The sequence below is a fragment of the Phalaenopsis equestris genome, unplaced genomic scaffold, assembly GCF_001263595.1.
Source record: "Phalaenopsis equestris unplaced genomic scaffold, ASM126359v1 Scaffold000002, whole genome shotgun sequence".
In the NCBI taxonomy this organism is placed as follows: domain Eukaryota; kingdom Viridiplantae; phylum Streptophyta; class Magnoliopsida; order Asparagales; family Orchidaceae; genus Phalaenopsis; species Phalaenopsis equestris.
The window spans coordinates 50473167-50486026 of NW_018164444.1; the positions used below are offsets into that span (position 1 = coordinate 50473167).

The following is a 12860-nucleotide window of genomic DNA, read 5'->3' on the forward strand; positions in this document are numbered from 1 at the left end:
GGTGTATAGATGCAACAAAAAACAAAATTAAGGTGTTGGATACGTAAATACATTGGAATTGGGTGGCAACATCGGATCATGGTATGCATGTAAATGCCCCTAGCTCTTATTTAATGCAAGACTGTTTCCTGGACAGGCTTTCCATGTAAGCTTCAAATTCATTAATTCTGTTATTTCAATTAATCATTTTCATTGAATGTTTCTTTGGCACTAATTTCGTGTATTTATATAGAATTTTATTTCAATTTTCATTCAATAAATATTATAAGATTAATTGATTTTGTTTCATGTTGCTTCTTCTCATGTATGATCTCCAAGTGGACTCTGTTGGCATATCTGAACATGTCATTGCTGCATAATTCTCTCCCTCTATATATATATTATATTATATATAGATATGTCACATAGTTGTTGCTGAAGTAGTAAAAATAAGAAATTATAATTATTTTTGTATATATGGTTAGGAATTCTTAATCAAGCACCGGGTCAGCTCAACATTTTTCAAAAAATCATATGGAATATTTACATCCATAACCCTTAATTCTTATATATTTACATATATATATATATATATAGATAAAGTTTAGATGTTGGATATTTAAATATGTAAAACTTAAGTGGTATTTATATAAATGGCCCAAATGTTAAAACCGAAAATGCATGCTAGCTGGCTAAAAAAATGACAACAAATATATACCACAATATAAAATGAATATTTTACTAATTCATACATTCCCTCCAAATGTCTAATACAACTCATACCACCTAACTTTTATGCATTTACATATCTCGCATTGGTGCTAAATTTTTTGCATAAAAAGATGTTATTTACTGTTAAAAATATAATAATAGTATTTTTTTTTTTTATGTAATATCAAAATTTTGAGTGAAATATTTGTTAATGTAATCTCTTAAGCACTACATATGTAACTGTATTGTTGAAATTTAGAATAATGCGGAATAAAGTGAAATACTTTGGAATGTTTGATTGTTTCGTTGATATTAACGGGGATATAAATAACCTAACAAGAATCCTATAATAGAAAAAATAATAAAAAAAAATGAAATGAAAAGAAAGATATATCATCTGATATCTCCAATAATTAATTCATATTAATTATTAGGAGATATATGAAATAACATAAAATAGTAAATGAGTTATCTACTTATGTTAAGGAAATAATTTATTCCTCATAACTTCTTATAGGAATAAATGTTCTTCAATTTGCCTATATGCATACACACATACACACACATATATACCATGTGTAATTAAACAATAATAATGTGCAAAAGCAAGCTGACAAATAAATAATTTCTTTTCCACATGGAAAAAAAGAGAGAGCACAAGAACTTTATTCTAATAATTATACTGACAGTGTTGCTTAACCTACTTTAATCTGATTCCATACTTGGCCTCTAATGAATCATTAATCTAAATACATTTTCATCTAAAAGTTTTAGCAGCTAAAACTATGGAAACGACGCACCACAAAATTAGGTTAATTAAATCTTATTCCTTTTTAAACTTGTGCAGCTATCTAAAGCCAGAAGCTATGGACATTTGGTAAGAGCAGAGCAGTTATGAGATTGGCCCTAAGCATGAATTTGGATGCTTATGGAAATTTGACAATTTTTAATGTCCATTTTAGAATCATCTAAACCTTGATTTTAGTATATTTATAGTTAAACTGAATGAGAAAATATTTCATCTGGATAACGCACGTCTGAACGGCTAACCAACGGCAGCTCTCTTTCTCAAAATTAGATATTAAACAAACTCTTAACCAAAGTGCAATAGAAATTTACATACACATCACATAGTTTCCATTAAATGTTACCATGGAAGAATATGAGTAAAAAATGAGGAATTATGGGAGGAGGTGAAGAGAAACATGGTACTGTGCTAGGTAGTAGGAGGAGAGCAAAAGCAAGAAACCTATTTCTGCCGACCTGACTGCCTAAACAGGGAATCTGAGTTGATCCAAGCACTGGAGACAAACTCCATCTAAAAGTGGCTCTGCTCACTGAAATAAAATTAGAAAAAAAACCATTCCTGATGTTTTGCTCTATAGCTAGCTGTCTCTTCCTTGCTTTATATCTTATTTATTTATTTATTATTTATTCATGTTTCTAACGCCTTATAATTATTTAATAATATTTCATAATTAGTTCTTTCGAAGAAGATCTAGTCCCAAATTGAATCGAACATATATAAATATTTTATTTTTTTCGTTTTTCTTTATTAATTGTAGTTAGCATCATCCTAATCATAACAACTACATGTTGAAACAAAATAAAATTCTCACTCCAATATGTCTCTCATTTGAAAAAATATTGTCTCAGGACTACTGATGCATCAGTACTCCAATGGTAGAGTGTCACGTATGCAATAGTCCCAACGTGACGTCACGTGACACCTCATCATTGAAGTAATGATGCATCAATACTTGTGTAGGTAATATTTTTTTCTCTCATTTACCCGGTCTCTCTCTTTCTCTCTCATAACTATGAAAAGCTGTCAGGTTGCTTATAAATATTCCTCTATCTTTAGCACACTCATCATCTCCTCTCCTTTCAAAACACTAAGCTACCTGTAGAAATCATTTCATGTGAGAAGAGAGAACTAATGGCCGCGCAACAGCTCGGCATATGTCATATTTGTCGAAGAGGTGGCCGGCAGCCATGCAGAGCTGTTGCCCGATCATTGTGCGGACGATCGGGCGTAATGTTTTTGAAGCTCTCCCTTTCTCTTAGTTTTGCGGGCTTCAGACGAGCGAGGAGAGTATATATGGTGGAGCTACCTCGCACGGCCTTATCTCTGCGGTGATGATATAAAGGAGGTGAAGTAAATGAATGGGCAATGCCTGGCTCCCTGTATGCCACACGTGTGGACCAATCCACGCGCGGAGACTGGCCACTGCGGGTGGCGTACGAGGAGCCAAGCATTCTTTTTATTTCTCACCTTTTTTTTTCTTACATTTAAATATTTAAATTAGAAAATTTTACATACATGCCCCTCACTTCCTATGTATTTACATAGTAAAATATATAATTTCTCATGCTCAATTATTATATAGATGACTTTTATAAAAATTAAAATAATTGTATTTTTGATGTGGTATAAAAGATTTTGAGTTATAAATTATTAATAAATAATTGCCTTTAACACTTAATGAATATTAATATGTGTATAAATTATTATTAAAAATAATTTTAAAATTTTCTATATATATATATATATAAGGCCCATACATGGGAAATTATTACGTCCCGACAACATTGATGATCGTGTCTTCATTATGCATTTCTCATGTTGGATCATAGCCGGAAGGTAATAATATCTCCCTTAAATGGCTCTGTCTATATAGTTCTAGATTATATTTTATTAGTTTTAATGGTAAATATTGATAGAGTACATGATTTAAAATGAATTTTACATATTTAGTTATATTGACATAAATTTTATTTATTTATTTTTATTGAATCGAACGTAATTGAGCTGATTTTTTGTATATATTTTGGTGATCAAAATATTGAAAATTGCTATAAATAACTCTTTAGCTCTTGTGATAATTTTCATTCTTTTTTTTTTTTTTGCCTGTTTTATTTTTAAAATTACTATCACACATTTGCTTGGCGACCGTTTTTATCATGTTTTAATTAAATATCAAATCAGGATGGTTGGTTTGACCTGTTCAACCGTGAACGGGTCATTCAACCGGTTCGGTTCATGCTCAAAATCGTTTCTGCATAGAATCGAGATTGAATCTGTCAGAATCGGGGTTCAATCGGAGAAACGGTGAACCGGTACTAGTACGATCTTTAAAGAACTGTCCGGTTCAAATATTATTTAATTTTAGCCTTATGATTTTGATCGGATGACTTGAATAATATATTTAAATTAAAAAAAAGAAAAAAATATTTAGAATATTATTCAAAATATTCAAAACATATCTTAAATTAAAATATTATTTGTTCAATCAAAAATGATATTAATATATCATTTTTCAATTATTTTAATTATATTAAAATAATTTAAATATCTATTATGTCATCTGGTTTAACATTGTACCCTGAATATTTAATTCTTCTGATTTAAGATTTGATAGAAGCTGATTTGGGTTTGTCTTTTATTTTCATTTTAATTTTAAAAAAGTAAATTAAATTATTTTGAAAAGCATTCAAAATATTTCAAAGTTATTTTGAGTTTTTTTTTTAAATAATTAAATATGTTATAACATATAAAATAAATTTTATTTTAAATAAAAATAAAAAAAATAAAAAAAATGCAGCTACCAGAAACAGAGACTTGTGGTTTCCTAGAAACCTTCTGTTTCAAAATTTTGAGATCATTAGGCAAAAATAAGCTAATATCTTAATTATCAGAGCAATTATAATGCAATTAACTAAAGCAAATAAGAAGATTTACATAAATATACCAAACAATTCTTCTATTTACATGTCTAACCTTCAAAGTTTGATATTTACATTTATGACACTTTAATATTATAACCCCTATATATGGAAATGTATGTTTCACTCTTAAAAGTTGGTGAGAGTGATATTTTGGATTTGATGTTGAAAATTTGATATTTATACATGTAAATATAGAAACTTATGTATTAGATATGTAAATATATGAAAAATTTTGGGTGTGCATACAAATTTCCCAAGCAAATAATATGGCAACCATTATTTTTTTTAAAATAATTAAATATTTTTTTTTCTAGATTTTCTCATAGGTTTTTTAGCTGAAAATAAGCAAATATAACTATGATATTTAAAGCATGAATTTTTGTTACAAATTTTGGTAAATTTGTAATAAATTGTGTACACATAAATACTTAGTTCTTCCTCAATTTTTATTTTTTATAATAATTTTTAAAGATCAAATTTTTAATGCTTGAAGGAGGAATTAGTAGTGCATAAATTTTATGATGTTAGTATCCAAACATGATAATTTTATACAAACTATGAGTCTTTATTGTTATTTTTTTCTTCTCTAAATCATGTGCTCTTCAAGGTTTCATGCTCCACAATGTATTAATAAGGAGAGAAAAAGGATGAATCTTTTCTTGTGATGCAACATTAGTGAGAAAGTGGGAATACAAAAGAGATTTTAGTTTAGAGTTGGAGAGAGAGAATAAAGTCTAAGAGATAGCACTTCAAAAATTTTAGAAAAATTCAAGAATTGATATTTTGATTTTTTGTTTGAATTTATTTTATGGTGATCCATGGTGAGTCGACTCACTCAAGTAAGTGGTCACGAACCATTACCAAGAGTTGGTGGACGTGAAGGAGAGATCCTTGTTACTCCAGGCTCAGTCCGAGTACAATCGCCTAAGTTAGTTCAAGACTAGGGGCATGTTCTTGTTTCGAATGCTCATTCAACTGGTTCATCTCTTGGTTGAGATTGTTTTAGAACCACGTGTGGATTTCTTTGTTCCTCCTTAAAATTGATATAGTTATTTGTGTTTGGTCATTTTATAATAAATTCTTATATTTCATTTATATAAAAGTGTTTCATCGTCGCTTCAATTTATGTGTTTATATGATTGTCCTTTATTAAAGGTCAAGGAGGATTGGCAATTTTAAAATGTCACCCAAGACGAGGAAGAGACAACCTTAGCTAAAGAAGGACGAGAGATGAGAACATGTGCAATTTCAATAGGTACAAGCCAATACATTTACTCGTGTTTTCCTTCTATTATCTTCATTTAGAAGAAAAAGACTAATTAGTTAATTCTTGTAGGAAATAGAAATTATGCGTTATAATTTAAAGGACTAGAATAATCCCATGTCTTCTGTAGAGACTAATTAGTTATCAGAGTGTGTTCGTCGTGAGGAGGAATGCGCTAGAAAAGAGTAAGATGCCCTTGAAGGACGGCCTTCTAAAGTAGGTCTCTCCTTAGAAGAAGGGAGATGAAGTTGTGAAGTTGGACGAGGGTTGTCGGTAAACTATCTTCGTAGGATGAAGGACTGGAACACCTCAGAGGTTCATAGGGTGCAATACGCATATCGCCTTTATACTACAATTCATCTCCTTCATAGCTATTGCTTTCATTGGTTTGGATAGGGGATACTTTGCATTTGAGGTTGCTCGCCTTTAGACGCTCAGATGATCTCCTCCTTCATACATTGAAAACAGGTAAGGTGAAAAAAAAGAAGCTTAGGCAGCTTAGATAATCCTTATGAGATAAAATCTCCTTGCTGGAGGTGACTTCTTCCACAGCGACAGAGTCACCCAACTGGGTCCTAGCGATGGAAAATACCATGTTAGAATAGTGCAAGGATTTGGAGAAAGAGAATAGGTTGTTGAAAGAGCACACAGCGACCATTAAGACTCCTCTAGAATTCATCGAGGAGCCTTAACAAGTGTTGAGTAGAAGGCCATCCTTAAGGAGAAAATCCCAAATATAATCTGCCAATATTTCGACCACATGGTGGTTTCTTCGCATGGACCGACATGACAAAGTTTGCAAAACTAGCTTTTGATTCCGAGGAGAAGAAAGGTGATAGTGAGGAAAGGAGAGAAGGGGATTCATCGAATGTATGATGCAACATTCTTAGCGAATCCCTCTCGTCGATTCATTTTGTAAGAACATGTGTAATTATTTTTAATCAAATAAAAGTAAATTATGTTTATACCCTTTTATTGTCATTCTCATCCTTCACTTCTTCTTTTGCTCAAGTAAATGTCTGAAATCCTTATTAGTGTGAATGTTTCTTTTCTGGACAAGCATTGAACTATAGATTTATCATACCTTGAGATTTATTTAAATATTTGTTGAACACGGCTAAACTTGGCTACAGAAGCCGAGTGATAAGATATCTAATGGCGAGTGAATGTGGTCAATTCTCAGTTAGGTGTGTCAGACGATATCATTTCAATAAAGATTTCTTACATTAATGAGCTAAGTGAGCTATCATGAATGAATCATGTTTAAAAGTATGAACATCAAGTCTTACATTAAAAGTATCTTTAAAAAAATATTTTCAAAGATATGTATTTGTCTATTTCTATGATAGAGATGTATTATGAGAATGATTTGCTTGACTCAAGTCTTACAAATCATGAGAATGATTTATATTATGAATATCATAAAGTATGACTTAAAAAAAATATTTTTAAAGTTGTGTATTTGTCTATGATAGAGATGTATTGTGAGAATGATTTGTATTATGAATATCAGAAAGTAGGACTTAAAAAATATTTTCAACTGGTTACCGCCTATCGTCTCTTGGTTAGGTCTCGCATGAAGCGGGTGATGTCTTATCCTAGACTTATCAAACATATCTTATCGTTGTCTATACAGAGGTAACCATTTAGAGTTGCATCTGGGGTGATTCACACACCACTCTTTGCAAAATTTTTCATCTTAAAGAGGGGAATCTAGCCATCAAGCATGAAAATTGTTATGGGAGCGAAAGATAAAAAAAATTTATAATGTTTGAGCATTGTAGGACGAGTAATATAATTTCATGTATGAATTATTAAACCATAACTAAACTATCTGCCTTAGTAAAAATATTGACTATCATGATAGAGAGTCGGTTGAATTTGAAAAAAGCACAGTTGTGCTGACTGATTTCAATTTTTAAGGGCCTACTTGGCTGCATAGCATCTATCTAAACGTGTTACTGAGTTTTCTGAGTATAGGGTATAATTGTGGTGACATCTGAATTATATATGAATGAATATTGTCTTGGCTATAGAAATAAAACACACCCATTGGAAACATTGTAGTTGTTGGAAATAAGATATGATTTTTTTTTTTCTATTATTGCATGTTACCACATGAATGACTAATGGAAAGATATCATAAATACGGTGTTTAATGCACCCATCGACTCCCTTACATTCGTTTCCCATAAATATCATGTGACTGTTTCAGCTATATACCAATGTTGGCATCACATTTTGATGTCATGCGTGTAGAGTGTTCACCTGCATGACTCGAGATAGTATAAGGGTTGTTTGTAGCTTCCCGTAGCTTAAGATACCCATCGAGGGCTCTCTAGCACTTGTTCGGGGCACGGAGATAGGGTTGGCTGTGATTTAGCCTTACTCGGGAGAACCTGCCATCAGAGGGGCTCATTCAGGGCACAGGACATATCTGGTGCTCATTATATTGTTTAGAAGTCACCGCAAGTTCGTCTGGAGCCTCCTGTGGCCAAAAGAAGTCATGGAATCCTCCTACGAGCGCTCTAAGGAATGTTAGGATTTGGGGCGCCCTACCCGGGTCATTGCTTAGGGCAACCGTTGGAGTTCCCTGGTGAATGACTGATCAAAATATTCAATTTTGAAGTTATAGGACTATGATTCGCTCATATGGAGCCTCTCATAAATTATGAATTGAGAAAATCCTCTGTCGGTGCTCCCAATGTAAATCAGGATTTTAGGGCTAAATAGGCTCCTTTTGTTTAGATTGACAATGCGATGAACCAATATGAACTTTAGGTTGATCTCTTGGTTTTGACAGAAATCTTTTAATCCTTGTTTGGCATATTTCGTCCTTCTCTCGATGATTAGTACCATGGGTAGGTCATATCGACAAATAGGATCTATCCAAAACACTAGTCGGTTTCTGCCAGTCGGAGTCATAGCTTTTGATCATAGAAGTTGAAAATTAATTTTTTGCCCAATACTTTATTAAAATTTAGATATTCAGTGATTTTACCCACCCTAAAGAAATAATGATAATTCCGCCCGACCAGAGCAAAAAATTTCATCTTGTTATTTTCCTAAATTTTTAAAAATTATGAATTGTATTTCTCCCATACACAAGCCTATATTTTTTTTCCCAGAATGATACAATAATACAGGAGAAGAAAAAAAATTAGTGAGGCTGTTATTTAAAGCTTCAGAAATGCCTATGGACGATCAGTTATTGCAGCATGTGCGGTGTCCCCTGAAGATATGGGTGAAGCCCCAAGAGGTGAGTTAATGGCAGAGAGCACATTTGAAGCTAAATGCTGATTGTTCTGTCTTACTTTCAGATCCATAAAGTCAGTGATCATACCAGGCCCTGTGATTTCGAAGGAATCGACATCGATCTCACCTGCGAGCATCTTTACGACTGTGGATATGGAGGGACGAAGCTTCGGGTTCTCCTGAGTGCAGAGGAGTCCAACCTTCAAAAACCTGCAGGCCTCCTCGGCATCAAAATCGCCATCTAAGGATGCGTCAATGATGTTTTCAAGCTCATTGTTCATATAGAGTGTCCATATCTGTAAAAATATATAAAAATAATTATTACAAATTTCAAAAACCATGATGACTTATATGAGATGCATATCAATTTTATGAGAACATTTTTCTATTTTTAGAGAAAGATTCAGCAAGTAGTGTCAACAAACTCATCTCATACATACATGTATCTACATTCAATCAAAAGAAAGAAATTCTAATTTTATTTTCTTCTTATATTGAAATTGTAAAATAGGAATTTGCACGTATAACCAGACTAAGTTAAATATAGTGTTTCTATCAAAAAAAAAAAAAAAAATGCTTTGAGAGAGAGAGTTTCAAGATTGATGACCAATATAGAGAGCTCTCTGGATTGACCGTCGATATAGAGAGCTCCGTCGATATAGAGAGCTGTTAAGAAAAATAGGGCGAAGAAAAACAAGAATCAACATAAACCAGAAGAACACAGAGATTTAACGAGGTTCGGCAAAGATGCCTACGTCCTCGGGAGCAGAGTGGTGAGTTCCTTTCAAGATTCAGAAAAGAATACAGAATACAAAATTCAACTCTCTCAAAGACCTAAGATTACAAACAGTTCTATTTATAATCATAGAGTAAGCCCTGCAGTACAATATGTAATTCCCAAATTACCCCTGTACCGTATAGCCCCAACCCATATAACGTAACTTCCCAATTTGGACAGATTCTTTCGCTCCGCTCTGCTCCGCTTCGTTCCAGCGTCTATCCCTATATGGTATATGAGCCATACCATAACAAGAGCTCATGCATAAGCATAAGAGCGGCTGAAACGTACATAAAAAAATATTACGCGGATAGCCCTCACTCATAAGCTTAAGATTTATAGATTAAAAATAGATTTGATTAATGATGCATATGTCCCAATTTCGATCTTTCTTTGTTTACACTCCCTAATGCGCATTGATACTCTTTAACAAGAAATTGCTAAGCATGTCTTATAGGGTTAAACTCTATTGAATCCTTTTAGGACGTAGGATCACATATAGTTAGTAAGTTCACACAATCCAGTAAAGATCTTGTGAGATCAATGAAGGAGGTCAAAGGGAAGGGAAGATTTCAGGTTGTAGTTTTTACCCTTTCTGCTTCATGAATCTTCCCCAAAGTAGGAAGGACCTTTCTCTTTATACATCTCCTAGAGTATCCTTACTGCCCTAGGGTTACATTAAGGAAAAAAATAAATAAATGTTAGGTATGAAGTCAGCTGAGCTATAGTTGATAAGATATCACCATGAGTGTTAGGTGGCTCATGAATGAGCATGGACGGTGACGGGTAGGAGTTTCCTTCTTTCTACTGCTCAAGCAACCTCAAAAGATTGTTTGACGAACATGATGCATAGCTTGATAACTGCAGGCGAGCTCGATAGGAGAACTTGATGAGGTCAGACAAGCTTGGTAGGTAAGCTCGATGAGTATGGGCGAAATTGACAAAGGAGCTCGCATGAATAACAACGAGCTTGCTAGAGGAACTCACCAAGTCCTTCTATGAGGCAAGTTTCGTAGCTGTGAATTTGATAGACATGGTCGACAAATACAGTCTGCTTCCAACCAAACTTCAAATGTGCGACAAATGCACTCGATCTATTAAGCCCAAAAGGCACATCTAGCCTATGGGCTTTCCTGTTAATTAGAGAAATCTACTTTCGGATGTCAAAAGTCAAACCCTTTTTTCTGTAATTGTACGTGATAGGACATATAATCATCTATTCGAAGCATTGTCCTTGACCATTGACATTGTTTCTAGGAGTAGGATATGCTCCTTTGAATTTAGCATCTAACCCATACTTTCAAGAGCAGATGAAGTTAGCTATTAAAGCACAGAGAGTATCGTGTTTAGCTTACTTTAGATGGTTGAAGAGTATGTTGTTATAGAAATATCAAATGGTTGGCTTGACCCTAAGCTTTAAGCGTTTGGGCTGAAAATGTATTTGGTCGCTGATATATCACGCTCCAATTTGGCCCAATTTTAATAAACGCTCCTTCATAAGTGGTATCAGAAGCAGTAGTGAACTTTTAGGAGCAAAAGCCAGCGAGGATGGAAATTAGAAGATCAACAAGTTTAATGGAAATGATTGTGGATGTTCAAAAAATTCAAAACAAATTCTATAAATACAAGAAAAAACACCAACTCATTTAGACACAAAGTTCATATCCATGAACCAAGAAGTTAAATTTATGAGAAAATTAAGCAATTGAATTTTTACACTTATCGCTCACCAAGAATATTGCCTGCAGCATTTTTCTCAAGAATATCACAACTAGAATGATGAAAAATATTTCAAATACGACCTAGAAGCCATGAATGATAAGCAAGTGGTATCATAGCCAAAAGCTTTGTTGAGATGAAGTGGTTAAAACCATTTGTTAATCTTATATATTCTGAAGGGTTTCTACTCTATATAGTCGAGCATGTTGGTGAGTGACTCTTATTTAACACCATGTAGTTGAGTGGGTTGACACACGAGGGAGTTCAAAGAAAATAATTCTCATTTGAGTAAGAGTGGTGATAAAAGTAAAGAGCCCAGACAAAATTTTATTACAGGAAAGCTAATGCAAGAATATTAGAGTTTGTCACAAATCAAATAATTTTAAAATTAATTGGTATATAGATACAAACGTTTGCACTCACAAATAAGTTTAAGAGTTTATGTTGAAAATGAGTGAAAATTAATATATTAGGCTCAGCTTTGTTCTCTCTTTTAACAGTAAATGATTCTAACTAGAAGTGGCGATACCCTCACACAATAAAGGCACAAAGGCAAACCCACTTTATCCAGGCACGCTCGAAGATTTTATCAATGTATTCCGCTTGTCAAGTATCCCATGGAACACGAGCGACTTCTTTGATAATAATGCATGTTTGAAGGCATATGCAAACTATTTGCCTTGCCTCGTGATTATTCCTTCCCAGTTGGCAGAATAATACAATGAAAACTATCATGCATGCAATAGACATTGAAAATTTCCACCCAACCATATTCATATTAGAGTGATTTTTTATCAAATTTCAGAAGGCATATTGCATACTTGATTCTATAAGATTTTTTAATCATGTTCGACCATTCTGATAGGCACAAGCCATTATAGTTATATCCTGATCACGAGAGAGCATTTTAAATTAAGGCAAGTCCATAGCCATTACAATGCATTACTTTAAGAGTAGTAATTTAAATTAGAGAAACATATATATATTACTATAAACTTAGAGTGAATGATGTGAAAATGATGAGAAATTTGATCAAAATCACGTGATTATGTGAACCAAGGCAATAATAAAAAATTAGCATACTTAGATAATGGAGATAATCAACCCAATTTAACATAAGGATCATTGTCAGAAATCATGTGTTGCATTGTTTAAGGAGGCCTCATGGACCTAATGGGGAAGAGTATCAAGGGGTTGATTTTAAGACCAATCATGGTTATCGAAGGTTATTATGCCCTATCAAATGTATCTTACGGCTCAACAATCATAGACTTAATTATCAAGAAACTTATGGTCTCATAATTTAAATATATTATAATGGTTCCATCATAATCAAGCTACATATGAATTTAAAGGGCATGTGTCCAGATATATGGACTTGAGTGTAGTTTAGTGCATTACATATGTTAGCTTGAGCGATCATAG

At 33.1% G+C, this 12860-nt stretch overlaps 1 protein-coding gene across 4 annotated transcripts in view; it reads right to left on the reverse strand.

The window, feature by feature from the left end:
- Window positions 1–8540: 8540 nt before the first annotated feature.
- Window positions 8541–12860, reverse strand: part of LOC110028014 (putative serine/threonine-protein kinase) — a 28364-nt gene continuing 24044 nt past the window's right edge. For 2 of the 4 annotated variants that reach the window (XM_020729719.1, XM_020729709.1), the window contains exon 7: window positions 8552–9234. In XM_020729719.1, coding sequence (XP_020585378.1) covers window positions 8878–9234 — 357 coding nt within the window. In that variant the 3' untranslated portion in view covers window positions 8552–8877. Of the gene's footprint in view, window positions 9235–12860 lie in introns of all 4 variants that reach the window. The other 2 variants (XM_020729732.1, XM_020729725.1) reach the window with 2 other exon arrangements.